Source organism: Aythya marila, assembly GCF_965140915.1.
Source record: "Aythya marila genome assembly, chromosome: 11".
Taxonomy (NCBI): Eukaryota; Metazoa; Chordata; class Aves; order Anseriformes; family Anatidae; genus Aythya; species Aythya marila.
The window spans coordinates 19,247,893-19,274,870 of record NC_139052.1 but is presented as its reverse complement, the minus strand read 5'-3'; the positions used below and the strand labels follow the sequence as shown (position 1 = coordinate 19,274,870).

At 44.8% G+C, this 26,978-nt stretch overlaps 1 protein-coding gene across 3 annotated transcripts; it reads left to right on the top strand.

Annotated features, from left to right (window-relative positions):
• Window positions 1–1,123: 1,123 nt before the first annotated feature.
• DPP8 (dipeptidyl peptidase 8) lies at window positions 1,124–26,367 on the top strand. Of its 3 annotated transcripts, XM_082768877.1 has the most exons (20): window positions 1,124–1,186; window positions 2,450–2,719; window positions 3,670–3,782; window positions 4,731–4,904; window positions 5,800–5,968; window positions 7,202–7,312; window positions 7,688–7,816; window positions 9,758–9,819; window positions 10,828–10,928; window positions 12,054–12,231; window positions 13,527–13,686; window positions 15,144–15,223; window positions 16,053–16,205; window positions 16,532–16,667; window positions 17,432–17,577; window positions 17,852–17,998; window positions 18,709–18,861; window positions 20,717–20,859; window positions 21,569–21,680; window positions 22,251–26,367. In XM_082768877.1, the coding sequence occupies exons 2-20, from the start codon at window positions 2,461–2,463 to the stop codon at window positions 22,371–22,373; spliced, it is 2,649 nt and encodes an 882-aa protein (XP_082625003.1). In that variant the 5' UTR covers window positions 1,124–1,186; window positions 2,450–2,460; the 3' UTR covers window positions 22,374–26,367. The 3 variants fall into 3 exon arrangements, with proteins under 3 accessions (XP_082625003.1, XP_082625004.1, XP_082625005.1); XM_082768878.1 differs by lacking the exon at window positions 22,251–26,367 and having other exon boundaries at window positions 18,709–18,845; XM_082768879.1 differs by lacking the exons at window positions 1,124–1,186; window positions 2,450–2,719; window positions 3,670–3,782 and adding an exon at window positions 4,025–4,292.
• Window positions 26,368–26,978: the final 611 nt, after the last annotated feature.

Genomic DNA, 26,978 nt, shown 5'->3' with positions numbered 1-26,978 from the left:
TCTCACGGAGCTGCCTGTGGTTGGGTTGGGAGAGAGGCTGGCTGTGGGAATTGGGGTGTAATCGCTGTGGGATGTGGGGGTCCTGCTGCACTGTGCCCCGTTTGGGGGCGCTGATCCCGCCGAGAAACCCCAAAACTGTGCGGCACCAGGACAAACTGCCCGGGGGGTCACCTGCAGCGACAGGGCCTTGGTGGCGGTCAGAGGGACACGCACCTACAGAGCAGCGGCTCTGCTTTACGGGGGAAAGCAAATTTATATTCTATATCTGGTGTATAATAGATAAGTTTATGTTATCTATCTGTGCTGCAGCCTAAGGGTGCTTTGGGCTCAACGTGTGTGTCAGCCCCAGTGTTGTGCATGGGGTTGTTGCACACCCCAGTATCACTCAGGGCTTTTTCACACCTGGTGTTATGCACGGGGTTGTTGCACGCCCCAACATCACTCACGGTGTTGTTGCACACCCCAGCGTTGAACACACAGTAGTTGCATGCCCCGGGGTTGTCCACAGGGTTGTTGCACACCCTAGCATCACACATGGGGTTATTGCACACCCTGATGTCACTCACAGGGTTGTTGCACACCCCAGTTCTGTGCACAGGGCTGTTGCACACAGGGGTTTTGAACTCCTGAATATCATGCATGGGGTTGTTGCACACCCTGATGTCACACAGGCTTGTTGCACACCCTAATGTCACACAGGCTTTTTGCATGCCCCAGCATTGCACACAGGGCTGTTGCACACCCTAGCATCATGCACAGGGTTGTTGCACACCCTGATGCCACTCACAGTGCTGTTGCACACCCCAGTTTTGTGCACAGGGCTGTTGCACACCCGGCGTTACACACGAGGCTGTTGAACTCCCGAGCACCACGCATGAAGCTGTTGCACACCCTGCCATTACACAGGGGGCTGTTGCACACCCCGCTGTCACTCACTGGGTTGTTACACACCTAGTGTTGTACACGGGGTTCTCACACACCCAGCCTCACACCCAGGCCTGTCACAAACCCGGCAGGCGGCGCCCACAGCTCCCCAGCTCCTCCCGGCTCCGCTTCCTCCAGGCCGGCGGAGGGCGCCCGGTTGGGCCCGGCCCGGTGCAGCCCGGCCCGGCTCGGCCCGGCCCGGCCCCGTGCTGGAGGAAGCGGAAGAGGCAGCGGCGGGGCCGCATCGCCGCCGGGCAGCGCCGTGAGTGGGGCCGGGGGTGGAGGGGGGGCTGTGGGGTTTGGGGTTTGGGTAGGGGGGGTCCCGGTGTCGGGGTTGTGCTGAGGGGTCCCCTCTGAAATCCTCTCCCCCCCTGCTGGATCCGGGGCGCTGGGCCTGCCGCCGGGTGCCTGAAATTGTGATTAATTTTACGCAGAGGTGGCCGAAATGCTGCTCCCTTCGTGTTTGGCAAAGGGGGTGAGGGAAATGCCTGCTGTGCGTTTGCAGAGTGGGGCTAAGCCTTGCCCTGCTGTTCTTTTAGCCCTCTGTGTGTTAAAAGGGGCTTGATCCGAGCCTCACGCCCTCACTCCTCCTATAAGAGATTTTTCTGCTGCTGTGCAGAGCCCCAGGAGGAGCTGGGCCTGCAGGGAGCTGTGCCCCAGGTGGCTGTGCTGAGCCAGCCCCTGTGTGCAAGGTGGACACATCCTGCTCCATCTATTTCCCATTAGTGTTTTTGGCAGGCTCTGCCTGTGCCCGAGCAGCATGCCAAGCAGCCGTGCAGCCTTTCCACTTTATATACAGAAAAACGACTTGAGGGTTGACGATCCTCACACCTTGGAGGGAATTCATTACCTCTGGTGATGAATTATGTGGTGGGAGTTTGTAGCTGGGATCCTTTTAGGTTTATGCTCGGATCTGGGATTTGCAGTAGGAAGATTTCAGTTCCTGTTGCAGGACCTCTGGGCTGTTTTGTCTCAGATAAAGCCCAGCTAACCGCAGGAAGAAATATCTGGTAACTTAACCTGTTCAGGAGTGTAGCATTTGTGCTGCAGATAAATCGTTTTCCAAAATATTCTTTTCCCTGTGTCACCTTCTGGTGTTGCCTGACGCTTCTGGAAGGGTCTCATCCATACAGTATTTATAATCACATGCCTGGGATGATATAATAGTGATGGACATTGCAGACCCTTCAGAGATTAGTTTGAAAGGAAGGAAACACAAACCCAAGAAATTATAGGGGAGTAATGGTTGCCCAGGCCTGTTGGGTATGGCCAAGTGGTTCCAAATCAGCTGCTAATGATGTTTCCTCCAAGTAGCTTCTTGTCCCTGATCTTCCTGAACATAATTGATATATGGTGGGGGAAAAAGGCAAACAGCAATAAATCTGTGTGGGTCTGTGGAGTCATTAGTCTCGTTCTGAAAGGCTAAGTGATGGCAGCCTCTTTTGTTGCACTGTGATTTGGGAATCTGAAGTGATCATTAGCTGAAAGGCAATGCTCAACCTCCAGTATTTTTTTTTTCTTCCAGAACCATGCAACATGGCAGCAGCCATGGAAACTGAACAGCCGGGCCTTGAAATCTTTGAAACTGCGGGCCGTGAGGAGCAGGAGCAGAGAGAGGAACAGCCAAAACTGGAACCTTACTATGTAGAGAGACATTCCTGGAGCCAGCTCAGGAAACTGCTCACGGATACGCGGAAGTATCATGGGTATATGATGGCAAAAGCCCCGCACGACTTCACGTTTGTTAAGAAAAATGATCCTGAAGGACCTCATTCTGATAGGATCTACTATCTGGGTAAGCTTGCTGGGACAGCCTGTGTCTTGACTAAACTGTCACTGCAGAGGCTGTTGGGGTTTGACTTCAGCTGTGCTTGAACTGATTTGGCACTGTAAATGGCTCTGTGAGCAAACTTCTTGGAGCAGGTCCTGTGGTAGAGGAGTGCTTGTGTTAAAAGCTGCACTAGCTGAACATAAGTCCACGAAAATCTGAGTCTGGGTAAGAAGCAATGGCTAGAACAAAGGACTGGAAGCCAGAACCGTGTTCTAGCCCCATTGCTTGCTGCTTAGGCTAGTTGTTTTAGCTCTGATTTGTGGTTTAGATTCTAGATGTGCTGTCACAAAGCTGCTGATTCATCTCTGTTCCATTTTTCAGAGAATGGGGGTCGTAATCTTTAAATAAAGTTGAGTTCAAGCACGTTGAAGGTGATGGGCTAAGGCTGGCAGGGCTAATCCCCCTGGGATGAGCTCTGGCTTCCTGAGCTGAAGGTTAGGCTTGGCCTTCCTCAGTGCACGTCTGGCTCTCTCTGGACTGATCCCCACATGCCCTGGCAGGAGTTATCAGAAATCTGAACAGCACTGAGGGAGATGAGCAGGAAAGAGACATTCAAACCTTCCTAAAGATGCATTATCTTTGAAACACAAGCTGCATTGTGCAGCGTTTCAGCCAAGGGAAAGAGCAGAATGGACCTTCTTGAATTTAAAAGCTTATAAAATAAGACCTCCAAGAAGGAGATATGCTTCAGGCATCATGTGGTAAGTGTAGGGATAGTTCCTTGTTCTCTTCCTTCTTTGTGATTTACCTTGCTGTGAAACAGGGAATTCCTGGTGCGAGGCTGCAGTGCAGAGACTGTCAGTACTTCCTCTGGTAGGCAGGACCTGCGAAACTGTTCCTGAGCATCTTATGAGAGTGTTTGGATTATTATCAGAAAGCTAATACATTTTTTTTTCTTCTCACTTTGACAATAGCCATGTCTGGGGAGAACAGGGAGAACACGCTCTTCTACTCTGAAATTCCCAAAACCATAAACAAAGCTGCCGTCCTGTTGCTTTCCTGGAAGCCTCTCCTGGATCTTTTTCCGGTGGGTCCTGATTTCTTTCTTGCTCTTTAGCCGCATAGCAAGTAGGCAGGCTTTGAGGTTGCACCCGTAAGCCATCATTATGGTCTGAAATCTTTTAAGGTTCTCCTTGTACTTGGCTAACTCTGCAGCCATCTCGAAAACAAGCCCGGCTTTCTCATCAGGCTTTGGAGCTGCAGCCTTTGTGCGTCATGAAAAAATGTGTGTGCTGCTTGATTTCTCCTTTGCCAGCAGAGATTGCAAGTGCTAATTTGCACCAGATTCTCTGCTGTGAGATCCTGGGGACTGGGGAAGGAGCCTGTAGTCTCCGATAATCGCTGTCTTGCAGGGGGAAGTGATGAGTCCCCCTGAGGATCTGTCAGTGGCTCCGTGACTCATGCTGAAGCAGAGGATCTCTTTCCCACTCTCTGGGACGCGTGTCCCCTTCTCACCTCTGTGCAAAGCAAGCCTGCACTGGTCCCCCATGCACCGTGGCAGGTTGGAGGAGGCGGGACAAACCCCGCGTGGAATTAGGTGTGTTGTTTCCCCGTGCTATTTCCTGAGGCTGCCAGCCAGCCATAAAATTCATGCTGTGCTCTCCTCCCACCTGACCAGTCACTGTGTATCTTTGCAAAAGTTAGCAGAGACCGTCCTACTTGTTCTAGAAATAACAGGCCTTCAGCCTGATCTTTCTCAATCCAGCGTGCGTTGGAAATAGTGCCAGTCGTGCTAAGGGAGAAGTGGCTCTCGGGTTCACAGATGTGTGGGATCGAGTTATGGCCTGCACCTACGAGTGCTGATGGCAGAGGCAGAAGCAGGAGTGGGCTCCTGGCTGCCAGCAGGATTCTGGAGGAGGAGGAGGGTGTCTGCACAGCCATCTGGTCCTGGAAGCTTGGCATGCCGAGATGCTCTGTCGGTATAGTAAGGAATGCAGAGCAGGGGTGTTGATTGTGCTTCTCTGCCCATTTTCAGGCCATCCTGGACTATGGGATGTACTCTCGTGAGGAGGAGTTGCTTCGGGAGAGGAAGCGAATTGGCACTGTTGGGATTGCCTCCTATGATTACCACCGAGAAAGCGGCACCTTTCTGTTTCAGGCTGGGAGTGGAATTTATCACGTAAAGGACGGAGGTCCTCATGGATTCACTGTGAGTTTACTCAGCTCTCTTGTTCTACCACAGTACTTCTATCCTCTAAGCTAGAAGCAAAGATCATGAGCATGAGTTCTTGCTGCGCAAGTAGCCTTGACAACAGTTGAGACATGGAGAAATCCCCCTTAGGGGTTCATTTCCATGGTTGTAGAAACATGGATGGAAATTAAAAAGAAATGTTTTAAGCTGTGGTGGCAAGGCATGACACCAGATTTCGCTGATTTTTTTTGTAAGTAGGAGTGCCAATAACAGGCAACACAATGGTTGGGATTCTTTGTGCTCTTTCACGTAGTGAGAAGTCACGTCAGAGGCAACTTTTCTTCAGTAGCTGTGGTTTAGAGGTCACTGCTCAGCAGTCAGTGCTGTGTTAGAAGATTTGGCCATATAACGTTTGGAACAGCCAGGCTTTACTCTTTGCGTGTGCTGAAGATGGGCTTCAAAGCCGAAACCATTTCATATTATAACAAATGCTTGTTTGTCTGACTCTGTCAGGTGGAATTTACTGTATCTGGAGTTGTTTTTGGAGCACCAGATTATTATATGTCCTACCTGTCTGTTTTTAGGGTGCTGTTCTGATTTCTGATTCAGATTTCTGATCTGTCTGATTTGTGTGAACTTTTTATTTTATTTTTTTTTAATCCTCAGCACTGGTGAAAGAGATCCTGGTGGGATCTGTGCAACCATGATAGAAGCACATTTATCCCTAAAAAATATCTGCATAGCATTTTCCTGCGTTGAAAACGGATTGCTCTCGTGTAAACCTCTGTATCTGAAGTCAGCATCCACACTGCTGTGATCTTAGAGACCTGATAATCCAGTTCAGTTTCTGTATGTGTGTTTTTTGTTTTTTTTTTTTCATTGCTTACTATTCTCTTTTTCCTCTTTCAAACAGCAACAGCCTTTAAGACCCATTCTGGTAGAGACCAGTTGTCCGAATATCCGGATGGATCCCAAGCTTTGTCCAGCTGATCCAAATTGGATTGCCTTTATCCACAGCAATGACATCTGGATATCTAATATAGAAACCAGAGAAGAGAGGAGGCTAACGTTTGTGCACAATGGTAATGAATCCTGAATTAAAATCTCTGTACCTCCTCTGCACTTGTTCTTGCTATGCTGAATTAAGCAATGGCACCTGGGGTTCTTCTGAAATCTGAGGGAACGGCCACCATCTACTTCACGTGGGATTTGATTATTTGTCATGTTCTACATGTTTCTTCCATGGCAAATATTGTAGGATGGTTCTTTTCCCTGTGGAACTAGGAAAACCAGAATCTGTCAAAATGAGTTATTTGTTGAATACATATGGAAGGGCTGTTCTCCTGAAATGCTGCTTTTTTTTTTTTTTTTTTATAATACTGGAACAGTCTTTTTTTGTGTGAAGGAGCTGTGGGTGGATTAGAACTGGAGGAAAGTTTCTGTCAGTGAAGTCAGGCTTTTTAGAAACAATATAGACAGTTTCTGAATAGCACCGTGCCTTCTGCTGGTGCCCTCAGACTTAGTAACTTAGGTCTTTGCTTCCTAACCTTCTCCAACTCCCTTTTAGACACGTATCCTGGAGGAAGGAAAATGGAAAATTGTGAATAAACTTATGCCTAAAAATCCATTGTATTTTGCAATTTAATCACGCTTCATGTATTTAAACTATATCATTTAATTTTTAGCTAAATTAAAATTTCTAACACTTCATAATAATGCTTTAGCTTATTTAAATGTTAGATATTAAAATATTATGTAAGTACATTAAAAATAAACCGTAGCAATGACTCCTTCTCAGATGATAATTATTTATGGAGCGCTGCTAAGTTACCTCCAGGGTAACAGGAAAAATATTGAAGCCCTATGGATATGTCATCATGTTGAGATGTTATGTAAGTGTGTTACTTTTGGTCTGTACAGTGAATGAAGTGCTGATAATTTTGTTTTTCTGAATGTTGGTGTTCTCAGTGTCAGTTGTTTTTTTTTTTCTTTGATTTTCTTAAAAGTTGTGAGCTCAGGTAGAATGTGTTCTCTCTTGGATGAGTACATGGAAAACTGAGAGACTAATTGAGTAGGAGTAAGGAGGGGAGATGGCTTTCCTTTCCTAAAAGAAGCTGCAGTGTCAGAGAGGATTAGATCTTTCCCAAATAAATCAACAGAGCAGGGTGGAAGCAGAAAGCAAATCTGCTGAGAAGCCAGATTTATTATCATGTAATTGTTCCCCAGGGGTTGAACTTGGGCCATGTTTGGGATAACGCAGAACTGGTTTGATTCTGCAGTACATCATGAACTAATTCTTCTGTGTCTTTTTTTAGAACTGGCCAATGTTGAGGAGGATCCAAAATCTGCTGGCGTGGCTACTTTTGTGCTGCAGGAGGAGTTTGACAGATACACTGGCTACTGGTGGAGCCCAAAGGCACAGCCAAGTAAGTGTGTTGGATCCTGTGTGTCTGACAGGCAAAAGTAGTGGCCCCCAAGCTGTGCTGTCCAAGGCAGAGTTCATTTTTCTGTCACTTGTCTTTATCCAGGATAGGAATCTTATAGTTCAAAAGGAGTTAGGAGTATCTGTGATGGTGGGTGTGGTACAGGAGCCTCGTTAGCATGAGTTACTGGAGAAAGAGCCTTTCCTTCTCACGATAGTGATAAGAGTTGTGAGAGTCTTGGGGTGTTTTGCTTAGTGAAGCATGAATCACAGACTTCTCTTCATCCTTCCCACCTGATTTTTCTGTTGGGAGAATGCTGGTTTCTGCAGTACCAATTACGAGATCTGCTCTGACCAGGAAATCTTAATTCATTTGCAGCACTGAATGGGGGTAAAGTTCTTCGAATTCTTTATGAAGAAAACGATGAGTCAGAGGTGGAAATTATTCACGTCACATCACCAATGTTGGAGACAAGAAGAACAGATTCCTTCCGGTACCCCAAAACTGGTGAGAGCCTGATGACCTTGTGTGGCTGTTCTAGGAGATGCACATTTTATTCCAGGTGCCTTAGGCCAGGGACTCTCCTAGCTTAGAGCAGGGGGTTAGAGACATGTTGTATAGTCCTTAAATGAGTGTCCAAGTGGTGGAAATTTGGAAAAACTGCTGCTGTGGAGGTTAGCTTAGTCACTGGTGGCTGTGCTGGTTTTCCAGCCGTGTGGTTACTAAGAGCTCTGAGTCCAGGTCTTGCAGGAGCTGGCAGAAACCCTACCTGATCATCGCTATTTTGGAGCTGCTCTCTCAGATCCTGGCACAGAGAAGTTGTTTCTCGTTACAGCCTTGTGTCTCTGAGGGAATAGCTGCAAAATGATACTGCTTTGTTTTTTTGGAGGGGAGGGTTTCTGTTTAGCTGCTGGTAACCTGGTGCCCTGGTAGCTCAAGTTTTGAAGTGCTCTGGCCTCAGCGATTGCTGTTGGGCTTTGAAAATTCTGCGTGCTTGCAGCCTGCCAGGAAAAAACACCCTGTCATATTTTCAAACAGTAAATGATATGAAAGCCTCAACAATAAAGGAGTGAAGGCAGGCATAAAGAAGAGCAGGTGGAGTGCTGCTGGAAGTGGACAAGTGAAACCCGTGCGGCCCTGCTGAGGGCCACCTCACTGCCATGTGTCAGGTGTATAGGGCCAGTTTGAACAGCCTGACCTTTGCTCTTCTGAGCTTTCACTGCTGTGTCAGCAGGGCATAGTGACCACTGACCATCCCCAGCTGCAGAATTACATGTAGCTTCAGGTCTTGTAGATTCCCTGATCCACTGGTAAAAGTTTTCTGTTTATGATCCTCATTTACCACTTGTTTTGAGGAACGAGAAAGGCTGTGTCAGCCTGGGAAGCAAGAGATGGTTGCTCGTGTTTTCTCAATGCTAGTGTACACCTAGATTTCTGAGGGTGTTTCGTCAGAGTTTTATTCAGTGTTGAGTCGTAGCAGTTTAGGAAAATCAGACAACCAAAGCCTAAATGCTTTTAAAACAATTAAAGTTTTAATCTCTGGCTTCAGTTTCAAATCTGAGCCACAGGGGCCATAGCACTGTTCTGCACATTGTTACGAGGGCAAAACTTGAGTCAGCGTCTTACCAGAGGGAAGATAAGTACTTAAATAGGACAACTCTGTTGCCCAAAGCAAATCACTTCACCTCAGTGCATCAGTTTGTGTGTAGAACTGGGTCGATGAAGTGGGAGTACCTTGCAGTAGCACTGAGAATGCTCAGAGTACGTGGAAGTGACCACATATGGCTTCTTGTGGATTGACTGGCAGCAGCTTTTTTCTTTATTCTTCACATTTGCTGCAGACCAGGTCCCAGCCTTTAGCACTTCAGGTGCTGTACAGCTGCTTTGGGCAGGCTTTCTGGAGAGAGGTAGTTGGGTTTTCAGTGTTCAATACAGATAAGTAGTTTTTTTTTTTAATCTTAACTTTGCTAGTCATGGCAATAGATTTATAAGAATGCAGAAAGAAAGTCTTTGGTTCCAGAATGAGTTGCTTTTTTTTTTTTTTAAGACGCTCAGTAGCATTGGATCACTTTTTGCACACTGCTTTCTATTGAACAATAACAACCAAAATAATCCAAAGCTTGCTTTGATACCCTGATTGCTCCTGTGCATTTACTTCCAGCTAGTATGTGCATCCTTTGACTGTGGGAGGGAAGACTGTGACAGTAGCATGGCTCTTGATCAGATCTGCTTGCAGAACTACATCACTGAGTCTGCTTCATGTCTGCAGTCTCTTTTTTTTCCATGCCTGATTCTTTGCTCTCTCTCGTGTATGCAAGTAGGCTGTTTGATCAAAGAGCATTGTGCTCTTTCCCTGTTCCATTTCAGTATGAATAACGCCACGATAATCCATCAGTTCAAGTCTATCCTGTTAAATTGGTGCCTGACTGCTAACATCTGTTTTTATAGGTACAGCAAATCCAAAGGTCACTTTCAAGATATCTGAAGTGACAATCAATGCAGAAGGAAGAGTAAGTTCCATGTTCTGCTTGTTTTCTAAATAAATCCTATTTCTTTGAGTCTTTTTGGTAAAATACATTTCAGTATAAGTAAACTTTCTTTGTTGTGTTAGCTTAATGGCTTCTCTGGAGGCAGTGCACGTGGCTCGTTCCTCTGCAGATACTTGGTGTCTGTGTACAGCTGTATTTCTCAAGGCTGCCCTTTTCTTCCCCACCATTGGTTTATGAACTTGGCTGCAGAGCAGAATGTTTTAGGTGAGGACGGTTAGACTTTCTTGTGTGACAGATCTCCTTATTGGCTGCAGATAGGGGGAAAATTTGGTTGCAGAGAGAATATATCACCTTATAAAAGCACAAACATGTGAGCGATGAACTTTCGTTTCACTCCAGGATTTTTTAACAAACACAGAAATTTCCATAGCCCAGTCCAAGATCTCCAGACAGCTGGGAAATTAATAATCTTATCAAACAGACACAGTAACATCCATGCATTGTTGGGATCCTCTACTCAGCTACTTCAGCCATCACCACTGACCTGCTGGGGTAGCAATGCTGACATCAGCCAGCAACATCAGGGAAAGCCATCAGGTCCTGTGGGGTACCACTGCCTCGTCCCAACAAGGACAGACTGCAGAACTGCCCATCATGATTTAGACCCACATTGATAACTGGATGCTATGCAGGATGTTCAAAAACTCAGTGAAAACACCTTACAAAACAGCCTGGTACAAATCCCCTCCTCCCTTCCTTTGTATTTTACACGGGGAAACTGATTGTTCAAGTGACTTGTCCAAGACAAATGATGGATTTGTGAGCAGAATCCAGATTTCTCAAGTCTTAGCCCTGGCTGCTCTGGTGTCTGGCTACAAGATGGGGTGAAGCCCCTGTGTTGAAAAGGCTGAACAATCTGAATGGAGTGAGCTGCACAGAAGAAGTCTTCTGTGTCCAGGCTCTCATTGTGCATGAAAACTGGTTGTGCGGGTTCATCTCAGTGTCACTGAATTGCTGCTTTGTCAACAGATTGCAGATGTTGTGGATAAAGAGCTAGTTCAGCCCTTCGAGATCCTCTTTGAAGGAGTAGAGTACATTGCTAGAGCTGGGTGGACGCCAGAAGGAAAATAGTGCGTATGTTAATCCTGTCTCTGCTTAGAGGGTTTGGGGCAACACAGCTAGAAGCAGAATGTAGTGGTCCCTGTCTCCAAGCTTAAGCCTGCTTTCATTTTTGCATTGCTACAAACGTGTTTGTGTGAAGGGGGTGATTTTTCCCAAACCCAAACAGTCCCCGTTGTCTTTCCCTGGTACCTGGCCCTACTGCTTTGGCATTGGGCACTCACGGCCTTTGATGTGTGTGTCCTCTCAGCATCCCTGTGAGAGAGAGTGCAGTGCTATTATCCCCATTTTACAGATGGGGAACTGAGGCCCAGAGAGGCTAAGTGACTTGCCATAGTCGCTCAGGAAGTCTGTGGCTGAGGAGAGAAATGAGCCCAGGTCCCCCAGGCCCTAGGCTAGCGCCCTAACCACTGGACCATCCTTGCTGACCAGGCTTACTGATCAGAAAACCTGCTGTAAGTGCTACTTACATTTGCATGTCATTTTTAACCCTGTAGATGATGTAGTACAGTGTCTCTAACTCACCAGAAGCTTCTCTGGAAAGTGCACTTCTCCAGCTCTTGAATCTAAAGCTGACTTTCACCTTTTCGTGTTTTTTTTTTTTTTCTTTTTCAAACGTGGAAGAAGTGAAGGGACACATTTACTCCATTGTCTTGCTTTTTGCAGGATTATTTTTAGAGCTACATGTAAAGTCAGAAGCATGGCAGGGTCTCCTGCCAGTTCATTTGGCAGGGTCAGCCTGCCAGTGTTCTCCGCCAGGTATAGATTTAAATTAATATTTTCACAAGTATCCTGGAACATCAGTTAATTTTTTTCTGCTTCATTAGTCCCTCTGATTTTTTTTTTCTCTTTCTCCCTTAAAGCACAATCCAATTCTGGGGGAATAGAATTAATTAAACTTTTCAACCTGCAGTGCTTATGCAATATTGAAATTAAGTGAAATAGGTTCCTAAGTTATTGAAGAGGTTTGTTTTCGTGGGTGAGATTTTACATGTGGCTTTTTTGCTTAATCTGAAATTGAACATTCTTGACTCCCCTGAGATGCTTAGTGGTAATAGGTGTATTTTGAGGTTTTTCAGATCTGTCTAACACTCAAGGTTGCATGTTATTTTCTCTAATATCTGTCTCCTCAACAGTGTCTGGTCCATCTTACTGGATCGCTCCCAAACTCGACTTCAGATAGTCTTGATCCCTCCTGCATTATTCATCCCAGTAGAAGATGATGCAATGGAGAGACAGAAACTCATCGATACCGTACCAGATTCTGTTACGCCTTTCATAATTTATGAAGAAACAACAGACATCTGGATAAATGTAAGAATTTTAACTTTAGCACTGCCTGACAGCTTGTTGTTCAAGACCCTATCAGTAACACTTGAGCGATGTTGGTGTTGCTGTGCTGCCTAGGAGACTATTCCTGTTGTGCAAGTTCTGTGCCTCTTCCTGCTGTAAAGAACTCACAATGTAGAGAGAACAAAAAGATCTGGGGTGTGAAAGCAGAGCTGCTTTGCTTGAGGCTGCTTGGTGATCAGAGAGCTAGGAACAGAGCCCAGGACTCTGATGTTCCAGGCAGCCCCTTTACCCACCGACACCCTCCAGCTCATTTGTGCAGTTGTTCACCAGCAGCAGTCCCAGCAGATGAAGTATTCTTCAACCAGTGAAGATGTTTCCAGGCGATATTTGGGGAACAAGTCTCAAAAGTCTGTTAATAATCACTGAAAACCCTCCTTGACCACGTACGTTCTGGTGAAATAGATTCCTAGGTAATGCTCTTGGAGGTGTGTTATAGGGTGACGCTGTGTGACAGTGGATGCTGGCGTGCTAGGCTAACACTTTGAAGGAGTGCTGCTCACAGTTCTGCAGGTTAAAATCAGTGTCTCTAAAGCAACATCCTGTTGGAGGTGCCCCAGGGTGCAGGACAGCCTGAGAGCTGCAGTCACTGGGGTGTAGTTGCACCTTTCAGCAGAGAGCATGGTCACAAAGCCTTCCAGTGATCGGTCTCTATACTCTAAGTACTGTCTATAATATTATTTTATTTTTAGTAGTAGTGTACATGGTTTCAGGATGGTGCAGTGAGTTGTCCTGTCTCCATTATCTTTACTGGCTGGACTTGTTTTTTACTGACACCTTGTACCGTGCAGATAAATGCTTCTGAATGCCTCAAAAGATTGTCCCTTGATGGAAGAGCTGGCATCTTCATGAGTGGGAAGATGATGACAGCTCATCTTTCTCTAAATAACCCTTCCCTTCTGGGTTTCTAGATAGCACTGGACAGAGGAGGCCACTGAGCTCTGGCATCTTTGGGTGGCTCTCATATGCTGTCTGCAGACCTGGACCCATCTCTGTATCTGAGCCAGAAAGGCAGGTGCATAAAAACTTACTCAATTCCTTCTGTGGCCAGGATTTAGAGTTAGACGAGCAAGAAGCCAGGATCTGTGCAGCATGTGGCTGTTGTTTGCAGACACCCCCAGCTCATAAGCATTTTTAGGTCTCCCAGTAAGGGACAGAGTGCTACAACCTCCTAGTGTGAGCTGTGTCAGAGGAACATAAATGCGACTTCAGTGCCAACCTCCTGCTGATAACACCAGTCCACTGTTCTGTCTCCCCAGATCCATGATATCTTCTATGTTTTCCCTCAAACCCATGAAGACGAGATAGAGTTCATTTTTGCTTCTGAATGTAAAACAGGATTCCGGCACCTATACAAAGTCACCTCGGTTTTGAAGGAGAGCAAATATAAGCGGTCATCTGGAGGTCTCCCTGCTCCAAGTAAGTGAAATTATTCTCTTTCACTGGGTGTTTGCTGCTGGCTAGTGGGGAAATGAATGTCTTTCCAGGTGGCAGGAATCATTGTCTCGTTGGAAACTCCTCTTGTTGCCCCAGAAAGCACTTTGCTGTACAGTCATTCCACTTGAAATTGTACAGGGGTTGTTCTGTATTCAGCGTGCCTTAGCTTCAACCTTGATTCTTCCTTGTTGACTACAGGGAAAAGTTTCACAAAATCAGATACGAAATGAGCCGTGATGGTGTAAAATGCCCTCAGCTTACTTAGTTGACAGTGGTGGGGTTGTTTGTTTGCTCACTGCTGTAGGTTAATCATTACAGCAATAACGTGGCTTTCTCTGTGCAGGGTCCAATGTATCTGGTAGATACACATTGGTTCAAGAGTTGTGTTTGGAAGTAAAACCAACACAGTCCCTGTCAGCCTTTACAAGCAGATTGTAGCAGAGAGGCTGACAAAGAACAGTTTGAACATATTGCAAAAGGGTCCATAGAGGGCCTCCCTGTCTGAGGGGGCCCACTTGTTAGTCCCTTTAAAATGAACATATGTGCTTGGCAGCAAAACCTATGATATGACAACTATTCAGAGAATTCCTATCTGCTCTTAAAAACAATCATGGTATTGCTGTATAGACAGAGATGTTAGTAGGAGAAAATTACTGGCAGCTGTTGCAAGTGGAAATTGAGGAAGAGTAATTTCAAGCAAAAAAATTCGAGGACCATGTGCTTCCAAGCTGCAGTCAAAGTTTGGCCTTGCTCAAATACATGGTATAACTGTGTGCAAAGCTCCTGGAATGTTTTTTCCGCAGTATGTGTTCTTTCATTTACAGTTTCATGCTGTGATACTTAATTTACTTGTTGTGTGTTGAAGGCACTTGCTGAGCTCTGCATGCAGAAAAAATACACCTTATTTTACGAGAGGTCCTAGTTGTATGCAGTTGTGTCGTTGTTTCTTTCCAGAAAGCATTATATTGGGTTCATTAGATTTCTGTGAATGTATACAACTTCTTTTTCTTGCTAAATCTCCCTCATTCCAAGGGAAATGAAGCCATCTTATAAAAGCAGAGCTGCTTTCCACCCCAAAGCAAAAGTCTTCATTTTTGACACTTGAGACTCCCTTTCCAACTTTTTCAGGATAAACCTCATTTATGTGCAAATGACAAAATGTTTTAAATAAATAAATAAATAAATAAGCAAGAAGCAACCTAGCCCAGGCCTCAGGTTGAGAGCACCTGTGAATCCTCTGATACATAGTTCAGAGTGCAAAATGTACGAGCCCTAACACTTGTCTCAGGAGCTGGCAGAGGTGTGGGTCTTCTGTAAAGCCACATTCTCTTGGGTTCAGTCTAGCAAAAAAGTTTGGAAGGAAAAAATATCATTGTGACTGTGTGGTGTGTAAAATCTCTGTATGTGTTGTTTTTTTTTTGTTTGTTTGTTTTTTGCAGGTGACTTCAAGTGCCCCATCAAAGAGGAGATAGCCATTACCAGTGGGGAATGGGAAGTGCTTGGGAGACATGGGTCAAATGTAAGTATCTGCTCTTGCTGTATGATATCTTGCAAGCAACACACATGTGCTGGAGGACAGCAGTGCAGAGAAATGGTCTCAGGGACCTCACAGATAAGTACATGTTGCATTAGCGAGGCTCTGCTCCTTTTTGGCAGTAAAGGAGAGCATCATAGGAAACATTAAATGTTTATCTTCCTAACAAGTTTTTCCCTCTAAGTTTAAGCCTTAAAGAGAAGGAAGCAAAAATACTTTAAAGCATTACCGAGGAAATTCCATGTGTTTCATGAGAACCAAAATGTTGTGATAATGTCCAGCTGCTGTCCTGGAGCCAGGAGCTACCTGTTGGAGGGGTCAGAATAAATCTATTAGCCATGTCTCTCTTTAGCCAGAATGCACGATGTTTATGTACCACATAGCCTCTGAACTTGGACAAGGAGGTAGGGAATGCTCCCAGACTGCTGCTCTTCTAGCTCTAGGCTGGCTAAATTTTATGACCATTTGAATAAAACAGCAGCTCAAGGAGGACTGTTGGATTGATACGGAGTTTGTAAAGGTCTGTGATAAAATCCTTTCTAGGTAGTTGGAAGTGGGGCTAGAGGACAAAGTGTGCAAGTTGAGCTGCCTTTGAATCTGTTCTGCTGCCTGCTCAGAAAGAAGGGGCAACAGATGTTTGTAACTGGCAGAGTTCAGGACAGCTAGAACAGTCATTTGGCTTGTTCCTTACAATTTGCTGGACTATAACTCCAAATTATGGAAGTGGTGGGGAGAAGACTCAGTGGGGATAGAAGACCTGGGCTTTTCTTTCAAGAACTTGGTATTGAGGGTTGTGTTGTTTTGTTTTTGACAGATCTATGTAGACGAAGCCAAAAAACTGGTGTATTTTCAAGGCACAAAAGACTCGCCCTTGGAGCATCACTTGTACGTCGTTAACTACGAGAATCCTGGAGAAGTGAAGCGGCTGACAGAGCGTGGTTACTCTCATGCCTGCTGTGTCAGCCAGGTACCATTCGTTTGTGAGGCCCTGGGTAGGCAGGGCTGGCTCTGTGTTCTGCTTTATCAACCAACCTGGTCCTTCATCAATCAATGGACAAGCTTGTATTTAAATGCCACTGTTGATTTTGCAGGTCTTTTCTGGATTTTGGGATGTTAGTATCAAAATCCAGCTGAGGATTGTAGCTTCTCAGAGCCTATCTGCTCTTATCACCAAAGAGCCCAGACTTCCTGGGTTGATTTGGTTTCTAAACATCTGAAAGATCAAAATGCAGAAAGAACTTATCCCTTTTGCTTATACTGAGGAATTCACAATAACGTTCTTTTTCTCTCTAGGATTGTGACATGTTCATCAGCAAGTACAGCAACCAGAAGAACCCACACTGTGTGTCACTTTACCGGCTGACAGGACCTGAAGATGATGCAGCTCACAGGACAAAGGAGTTCTGGGCTACCATTTTAGATTCAGCAGGTAACAGCTTTGTTAAGGAACTGCCAAAGGGCAACCAGGATCACAGAGTGAAAGATTTCCTCGAATATGCTCATTTTGGCTTTGCTTCTTGTGGGTAACTCTTGGCTTCTCTGTGAAGCTCATGCTCGTGTGAGAAGTTCTTAGATGAAGTTCTTAAAGGAGTGACACGTTCAGCTTGGAGACAAATGGGTATAAAATGGCTGTGAAGGAATTCAGAGTGGAAATTATTAAGTTTCTATTGCCAGAGCCAGTAGAAAGATTAGAAAGCAAGTTTTATCATTAGCAGGGGTGGGTTTAAGTGAGTTTATTTACTCTTGTACTAAATGTGCGTTATTGAGCATGCTTCTGGGCCTCTGGGGAGGGCCACTCACTCCTTAAATAGTTCCATGCTGCAGTCTGCTCATGTCTGTGCGAGCTGGCTCTTAGGCTTTTATTTTTCCACTGTGATTCTGTTACTTTTCATCTTTCCTTCCCTGAGGCATAGACCAAATCCTGTGCTTTCCATGTATTAATGCAGTGAATCCTAAATGGAGTGTATTAATGCAGCGAATCCTAAGCAGGAATGGGAACGTGACAGGGCTGAGAAAGCTCTTCTAGGGCCTGGGCATTCCCAATCTCTGCCTTGTCCCAGCCACATCCATTGGAAGCACGGGAGAGCTGCGTTATCTGGGATGCACCAGGAGTGGTGTTGGGGCAGGGCTGGAGCAGAGCTGCATTATTCATCCATTCCCTGTTAATCCAGGCTTTGTTCCTTCCCATGGCAGGTCCTCTACCTGATTACATTCCCCCAGAAGTGTTCTCCTTTGAGAGCTCCACGGGGTTTACACTCTACGGGATGATGTACAAACCTCACAATCTGCAGCCTGGAAAGAAGTACCCCACTGTGCTTTTCATCTACGGAGGGCCTCAGGTGAGTGCAGTCTGTGGGCAGTGGGCTGGCCTGGATCACTTCGTTCCCAGCTCTCCTGTGTGCACAGCTCCTGCTCTGTGCTGGGGATAGCCTACTAAGCCAATTTCAGATTTTATTTACTGTAAATGTTTTACACATTTTTACAGTGTAAATCTTTCAAGATCCCTGCTGTAGGATTCCCTCTCTTTGCTTGTGTTCTGCTACGAAATTGGCTTAGTAGGTATCCTCTGAATTTCTTTACATAAATGCTTATATCATTGTTCTTCTATTCTAGGTACAGCTAGTGAACAACCGGTTTAAAGGAATCAAATATTTCCGTTTGAACACCTTGGCCTCTTTAGGCTACGTTGTTGTTGTCATTGATAACCGGGGATCCTGCCACCGAGGACTGAAGTTTGAGGGAGCCTTTAAATACAAAATGGTAAGTGCAGCTCCGAATCAGGTTCTTCGTTTTCAACCAGAGACAGGTTTGAGTGCTGTTTTTATCTGAACTGAAGCACCAGTTTGGCACAGATGCCCAGCATCGCTTGTGTAACACTGCCTAAGTTTGGGTGGGAAACCACTTGTAGTCGAGTGGAGTGGATGTGAGGGAGGAAAGACGCTCGGTGTGGAAAGTGTAGTGTCAAGTTTTGAGCTTGCAAGCTTGTCAGGTGTCAGGGAGTGTGATTTGTAAGGGGATCTCTGATGCTCTGAGCAGAAATGCTTTGCTCTCACGATGCAGGATAGTTTCTTCCATAGCATGGGTTACAACTCAGAGCAGTTCCTGTGTCAGGCTGGAAAGGGGAAAAATGTTTGGCCATGTGTACTGGCAGGGACAGCCTGTGCCAGGCTCTCGCTGTTGGGAAGAGCATTTTCATGCCTGGAGCTGGAATTCTGCCTTGCCTTTGTACAGCAAAAAGTAAAAACACTGAGAAATCTTCCTTGTCCATAGGTAAGGAGGTAAAAAAAAAAAAATATAGTTACTAGGTGGCTTAGCATGTATTTATTGTCTTAGGAAAGGGGTCATCTTTCTGTAACATGCCCAGTGCAATGGAGTGCTGGTGTCTGGACGGGTGCTGTGCAGCCTTTGGGAATCCTGAGAATTTAACTTTTGTCTGGAACTAACAACTTACCTTTTCTCTCCCTTCCCAGGGACAAATTGAAATCGATGACCAAGTGGAAGGGCTGCAGTACTTAGCATCCCAGTATGACTTTATTGATTTGGACCGTGTTGGCATTCATGGCTGGTCCTACGGAGGCTACCTCTCTCTTATGGCTTTAATGCAGAGGTCAGATATCTTCAGGGTATGTTCGTACATTGAGTACTTCTTCTGGTGGTGCAGACAGAATTTTTCCTTTAATCGTGTGACCTCCCTCAGGTGTTCACAGCACAAAGATTTTTGAGCTAGCTCTAGACAAGTGGGGACACAGTGCTCTGCGTGTTTCCTTCAAGAATCTTCTAGTTGAGTGAGTTCAGATGAAAGTTGCTTTTCTGGTATACATTCCTTCCACAGTATTTCTAATTAGGCTTCCAGGCTTTGGTTATCCTTTTTATATTTCTCAGACAACAGATCTGAGAATCTATTCACTCTTTAAAGCTAGTGCTTGCTAGCAAGCCACAGCGCCTTTTTAAACCAGCATTCATTGGGTACTGTGAGAGCTGTTATAAGTTGTTCTGTGATCTTAGGTTGTCTCTTCAGTTTTCTGCTCTTGTGTTTCTGTCTGGAGTGTGGGGATGAGATGCTCTCCCTCTGTAAACATGCTGTCACTGCTGGGCTCTGAGAGGTGTTTGGGACTGGCACGCACATTGGGTCTGTACTGGGAGAGCTGTGTGATTCAGCTTTTCAAACAGAGACAGTGATACCTGGGCAGCCTGTATAACACGAATAGAGATGTCTCAAATCAGCAAATGATATTTGTGCTGCTCTTTCCCACCTCTCTGCATGAGTTTTCAGCCTTCATCCTCAGGGGAGCGTGGTGTGACTGCACCATCACTCTGCCTGCTTGCTTCCCCCAGCTCCAGATGAGCCAGACATAATCCTGACCTGACGGGAAGGTGCTCTGTTGTCTGTGAGGCTACCCACATTGATGCATGCAGGGTCTTTTGGGCAGAGCACACTTGTGTCCAGGAAACCAGGCATGTAAGAGGAGTGTGGGGTAGTTCACGTAGACCAGTTTTACTCTGAGAGTTTGTTCTTGTGAGCTGGGGTGAGGAGGAACAACAGTTTGCCCCGTTCAGCTGAATGCAGAAGGATATTCCCTCTAGAACTGCATAAAAGAGCTTTCTTTAAACTGATTGACTGTCGAGCTTGCAATAACTGTGCTGGTGTAGCTCCACCAACCTGAGGTCACGTGCTGAAGGTGCCTCATATAGTCTCAGCTGTTGCCTGCTTTGTGCCAGCTGAGCTCTTTGTGCTGTGAACCAACCAAGGGAAACAATCCTGCTGAAAAACAACACCACCGTCTCTTCCTCCTCCAGTCTGACCTATTCCCAGATCAAATTTGTAGCAGTGTGCTGCACAGGGCAACCTGGCAGTGGGGAGAGGTGCCAGAAAGAGGTGCTTGTGATTACATGACTTGAGACCACTATAGCAAATGGTCAGGCTGTTGGTGGGCAAATGTTGGAGGCAGCGATGTGCTAAGAGCTGAATATTGCCTCAGGACGTATTTTGTTCTTTGGGGGTCTTCTTGCTTTGTGCAAGTCCAACCTCAATATTCCTTGGAGGTTTAATCATTATTTTTCTAAAGTCATGGAAAATCTTTGAATTATTACTTTAAAAAATACCTGACCAAGGAAGAGTCTTTGGTTTGTTTTTAGCTGGTCTTTTTTCACAAGCCTCTCTGCAAGCTTGTGGTAGGTATCCAAGGGGAAATGCTGAGTCCTGGGGAGCTTTCAAGGCCAATTTCTGTTAGACATTTATGTAAATGAAGGTTCTGTGACCCAGAGCAGAACACTGCATTTTGAACAAAATCCACTTACCTCCAGCAGGACTTGCAGGTGGTATCTTTAGTGTTGCTTCTGATTTGTCTGTAGGATCTTTCTGGTTTTCAGCAGCTGCCTGATTTTCAGTACACACAGTCTGTAGTTGAACTCTGCTCATATATATATATATATTGACATATATATATATATATATAAAAATAAAAGTTGCATTTGCAGGTTGCTGTTGCCGGAGCACCCGTCACGCTGTGGATTTTCTATGACACTGGTTACACAGAGCGCTACATGGGCCACCCGGATCACAACGAGCAGGGATATTACCTAGGTTCGGTGGCCATGCAAGCTGAGAAGTTTCCTTCTGAGTAAGTTTGCTTCTGGCTTTTCCTTTCTATTCCTGTCAGGAAAGTTCAGGCCCCACAGACATATATTTATCTCCCTTTTCTTGGCAATTAAATCCTGGAATCATAAATGCTAGTATTAAAACAAAAACAGCACTAATAAACTTAATAGACTTGAATGAACATTTGCATAATTACAGACTATTCCAAGTAAGCCCTTTTATTCTAGCTGTAATTAAAGACCATCTTTTATGTCTAAAGAAATGACAAACACATCCCCAATTATATGATTAGCACTTCAGAGTTGAGTTAAGCTAGACAAAAAACAGTCAATCAGGATGCTTTCTGCATGCTCTCAGTCTGTATCAGCACGGTGCTGTCTGCAGAGCAGGCTGAGATCACGGGCTTTCTGGCCAAAGAGCTGAAAACCAGCAGTGATTCTGAGCAAGTGTTAAGCCATTGTGTTGTCCAAGCTAGGAAATGCTTCTGAAAATAATGATGTGCAGATGAAAGGTCTGACCATGATGTGCATATGCAGGAAGAACTTGTAGAGGAGGAAAGGAATGATTTGGGACCAGCTGCTGGTCCATTCAGAGCGATTCACAATAGCGAAGTCACTCTTCAATGCTAATGTTTTTACTGTCGAGTGTTTTTGGAGGGGTGTTTGTGGACTGTGAATGACTGGCAGATTCTGGGATACTATTTAGAAATGTTTGTTTCTTGCTTTTCTCAGACCAAACCGTTTGCTGCTGCTACATGGGTTCTTGGATGAGAATGTTCACTTTGCACACACTAGTATTTTGCTCAGCTTTTTAGTGAGAGCTGGGAAACCGTATGACTTACAGGTAAGGCTGGAACCAAGATGTGAAAATGTTATGGCTGTCTTTGAGGAGTACAAAATTCCAGCTTGTAACATGGCAGCTTGGAATTCTAGGATAAAACTCAATTTTATTTATTTTTTTTTAAGTGGGAAACTTTATGAGTAAACCAAAACATTATTAGGCAAATGAGCAGTTAAGGCTGCTCCCAAGGAGCTCTGCAGTTTGGAAGCAGTACAGCAGTGTTTGTGCAGCGTGGAGCAGGGTTATGTATTTAATTAAACCCTGCTGGTTCTGTGCAGATGCAGCCCAGGTTATCTTATGCTGTGCTGCAGAACTGGAAGCGTGCTGATTTACATGATGGCTCTGAACAGGATCTGCCTCTGTTCAGCCATGCTGATCACCTCCAGCTAAGTACTGGCTGCATTACTGGGTGCAACGGGTTGTCTCCAGGTTCAGGCAATGGAGGAGGGAAATGTATTAGCTCGAGTGCACACAGAGCTAGTAGCTAGTGCAGGGAGTTTACATGTACATTTTGAACCTGGCTCTGGGGCCCAAAACCTTTGTGGATATTCATGACTTTATTTTATATTTTAGATCTACCCTCAGGAGAGACACAGTATAAGGGTACCCGAGTCGGGAGAGCACTATGAACTCCACCTACTGTATTACCTGCAGGAGAATCTGGGCTCCCACATTGCTGCCCTGAAGGCGATGTAACTGACCTCTGCAGAACTCTGCTCAACTGGCTGCTTTACTGAATGAGGAGATGCAGGAAACTAGAGAAAATAGGATGGAACACTGCATTTTGGTGCCTGCCATGTGTACACACACACACACACACACACACACACACGGAGACACTTTTTTTTAAAGTAAATTCGGTGCCATACAGGAAATTAAAGGACGGTGGCCTAATAACTTTAAAGCTTAAGATGTAAATAAAATCAAATGTCTGTGGTGTAATGCAGTACCATGGGTGTTCTCTTGGGGGAGGAGCTGAAACTGAAAATAACATACTTCTACAGCACCAGAACTTCACATTTTAAAAGCATTCTGATCTAATTGATGTATTTTTACAGTGTGTTCCTAGGTATCTTATTACATAATACTAGAAGGTGTACTACGCAGCAGAAATTCACCTGGATGGTTACAACTTAAATTACATTTTAAATGTTATCGTATAGTTTTTATGCTTCACGAGGGGGATGTGTCTCACTTCTGAGAAGTCAGTCACAAGTTAGACACATCTCCTGTCTAGATGCCAGTTGTTTTTAAAAAAAAAAAAAAAACACTTTTAACTGCTTCCTAAATATTTTAAATTTTGGATTCAGTTGAGTTGATGCCATGTTCTTTTCAATTATTTCTTCTCTCCCCAGGATAAATCCTGCCCTTTTATTTTTTTTTCTTTTCAGCAGCTTGATACCCTGTCCTGATTCTACTTGATTTCACCTGGGGAAGTGAAGCGATGTTTTACTGTAATGTGGGCATAACAATCTTTTATTCTGAGATGCAAACTAATTTAAGACAAAGAACTGAAACTTTGTGGATTTTAAAACAAGCTTAAAAGTGTAGCCCATTTCTTGTTGACATTTTTCCCTGCTGTTCATTCTGGAGCTGTTTTTGCAGTACTGTTTTCTGACTGTCACATCAGCATGATATAGGTATTTAAATCCTGTTACAATTTTAATATACAGTACTCTAATTCAAAGGTCTGCGGAGAATTTGGTGAGGAGAGACCTTACGAACACTACATGTGAGGCAATGTGAACTGTTGTCGTGAATTTCCTACTTTATTCAAGGGATTATTTCTCAGACTCGCACTCTTTTCAGTCCTCCGTTCCTGGGTCATTTCTAGCACTGCTGCCTAGCATGATTATGATGCTGTATTTGAGAACCCCCTCCCTCTGTGTAGCTTAAGGTAACCCACTAAGCCTAAAAGATCTGCAATCCCAGTTGTGTTTTTGTTAGTGAGGTTTTAACTAAGCAGCAGGCTTGGCTAAAAAGCATCGCGTGTGAAGTCTCTTTTAACTTGCAACAAGTCGTTTAAGATAGAAATCCATAGCAAAATGATTCTCTTTAATCCAGGAAATTCTCCCCTTGGGGCCTGCCTCTGAGACTCCTATAAGTTTTAATGGTTTTCTTAGAAACCTAAGAACTTCCTTTTCTTTCTGTTTTGGTGCTGGAGAGAAGCAGAGCATGATTTTTCTTTTCATCTTTTAAAAATCTGGAATCACTCTCAGTGTTTACGCTGTTAGTACTCCACATGTCATAACCTCGTATTTTACTCGCTTTTGTACTGTTCAGCTTGACCCCAAAGCTCCGGGATTTAACACAATCTGGTTGTGTTGTATCAAACCGCATCATTTTTCAGTGAGGCTGCTGGACATATGCACCAAAGCAATCGGGGCTGGTGTAGTTACACGGCTGTAAAACTGCTGTGTGAGAACAGGATCTGTTTTTTGGGTTGTGCAAAAGATAGCCAAAGCAAACAGGCATCCAGTAAGTGTAAATTTCCTCTGACGTGGGAGTGTTTGGTTTGGGATGTTTTCTGTTTTTCAGATCACAGGGGTTTTTAAGTGGATCAGATAAAATGCTACTAGCAGGTCAATTACAGCCTTACCGTTTTGATTTGGGGAAGGGCATAGCGTGGGAAGAGCCCAGCTCCTTATAATGTCTTCTACTTGAGTAATTAATTTTTGTGACTGAAGCTGGGCTATCTGGAGTGTGCTATAGTCAGTACTGAGAGAGGAATAAGTGTGCTGATGCACTTGAACTGGAGCATGGCAGTGAGTAGAGAAAAGTATAAGCTGTTACTATTGAATTCCTTTTTGTTCCTTAAGTGTTCAAGCTGTATTATATATACATATATCTATATCTGTTCATATATACATATATGTATAGAATTACACGTGGATAGTATCACCTTTTCCAAGGTTGTTTATATTTTGTTCAATATTTAATTAACTTGTTTTTTGGGGACGTTTTTGCTCTTTTTCTAGAGGTGATTACCCTTGAATGTAAATGTATATGATTTTTAAGATAAAATGGATCCTTTTGTTTAAAAAATGAAAAAACAAAAATGGCCTTCATCAAATAGTGCTTTTTTGGCAACTGAAGAACTAAATGTTATGCAAGCAAACTGGGCTAGGTTTTGGTTTAGCACAGGATGTGATTTTAAGAGCTGACATATAACTTCTAAATAATGCATCCTTTCTTTGTTTTAAATATATATATATTGAAAAGCTATTAAAGTACAAAGTACTGTACTCTATTTTGCAACATAAATTATGTATTTCTTTCTTTCCTACAATAGTTTTTTTTTTCTTTTCACAGCAGTCAAGCACTTTAAGACCCCATACTCTCTTATCCTGCAGTAATGCTGTGAGGATTTGTCATCAGAGTTTTTGTGGTTCTCGCAAAAGACGCCTGCTTGTAGTTGAAGGTGTCAGAGCTGCCTTGTATGAGGTTTGAGACTGATGAGGTAGGGAGATGCTGAGGACTCCCAAAACAGAGATTACTGCATCCCTGTGGGGGATCTGCCATCAGCAGAGTGCTCTGTGCCCAGCAGGACACCTGAGCTGAGCAGTAGCAGGATTTGAGCCTTCATTGCGTGGTGGATATTGGTTTCTTCCCCGCAGTTGCACTGATATCTCTGAGATGATTGTTTTAATTTCATATCGTGAAATCAAGTCTGTGAAACCTGGGGACCTGAGCAATGAGAGGCTGGAGTTGAGTGGTGATGCCAGCAGTTTTCTTGTTCGTGGTGCTTGGGATTTGTTGAGGTTGTTTCTGTCAGGGCAAGTTCTTTGGCCCCTTTTTAAGGCCAGTTTCCAGTAATTCCTTCAAGTTGGGTTTCACCCTTCACATAAGATTTGTATTCCCTACCCCACCCTGTTGTTTTGAATGATCTCCTTTTATTCAGAACAAAATATAACTGGTAATTACCCAGAGCTGCTTAATTTTCATAAACTCTACTTAACTTCAAAATGTTTGTTAATGAAATAATGAATTCAAAGCACCACATAAAGCTTTGAAAATCAGCTAACTTCATTACGTTACAATGGAAAATGCATTCCCTAGTTGTTAGTGCTGTTTGGGAATAAGTTACGGAAACCCTTTTTGAGCAGAGAGGTGGAATAATGCTTTGACCCCGGAGCAGCGTACATGGAGCCTGTGTGGCAAAAGGTGGGGAATTCACCAACTGAGCACGGGGTCCCTGCACCTCCTCCCTGTGGGCTGTGTGTCCGTGAGGAAGGCAGGCTGTTTTGCTGCTGGCATGATTCTCAACTTCTGGCGAGGCAATAATAAGAGAATAAATAAATAAAATAATCAGCCAGATGAGGACACTGCCTTGAATTGCCTGTTTACTTGAGTACCAGAGCCCTGTAAAGACTTTTGTGTACCCCTCGCAGGTCTTTGGGCCAGTCCTTTTGAAGGGGAAGAGAGAAGTTCATGTGTTTTTTACTTGGATGTTCTGCACAGTAGAAGATCAGGTGTTTAATTTTAGAACATGAAGTGCCTGCTGTTTGCGTTAACAAACTTGCATGTCTCACCCCGGTGGGTTTGCTGGTCTCCCTCCCTCCCTCCCCACCTCTCTAGCTACCCAGCTTTTAATCATGTAAAGTGGAGACATTAGTTTTGCTGCGTTTTATTACAAAACCTTTGTTGCAATAAAGATGCTGCTAAATAAATTGAATTAAATGTCCCCTTCCCCCCCTCCCTACCCCATTTACAACCGTCTCTCTCCTTGATTTAGTAGAGTTTGTGCATAATTAGATCTGTTCCCTCATTGTGCTGCGGAGAGCGGCAGTGATGGAGAGCGCGCGTGTGCATTTTATACGCTTGTTGGGTGTTTAGCGAAAGCATCTGTGATTTTTCCTGTCCCTTGTGATTAGGTAATTGGTCTAAACAGGGAAATTGGGCCTCCGCTTGGCCTAACGATGCTCCAGCTCCTTCATGTTTCTGTGTGCTGTGAGGGCAGCCACCAGCTGGAGCTGCGGCACCGCCTGCGGCCTACCCGCAGCTTGAGGCCTGTGGGGGCCGGGGGCCAAGCACCACGGTGCCTGTGGGGTCCCTGGGGGGCAAGGTGGAAGGGAACACCATGTGTGTCACCCCTCCTGTCCTGCTAGGCTTTAGGTACCCATAAAGTGGCTGGTGAAGGCCACAGGGCGGTCACGTTGAGGTGCAAGCCCCTCAGGGATGGGGCAGCCTGTTCCCGTGCCTCACCACCCTCAGAGGAAAGAATTTCTTCCTCATATCTAAACTAGAAGCACCCCCTGTTTTGGTGGCTCGGGGACGAGCTGGTACCCAGCAGTGCGATGA

Coding starts and splice junctions, on each gene's coding strand:
- DPP8 (XM_082768877.1), top strand. CDS start 2,461: ATGGCAGCAGCCATGGAAACTGAACAGCCGGGCCTTGAAATCTTTGAA. Junction 9,820..10,827: donor CAATCAATGCAGAAGGAAGA/GTAAGTTCCATG, acceptor CTTTGTCAACAG/ATTGCAGATGTTGTGGATAA. Junction 16,668..17,431: donor TACCATTTTAGATTCAGCAG/GTAACAGCTTTG, acceptor TTCCCATGGCAG/GTCCTCTACCTGATTACATT.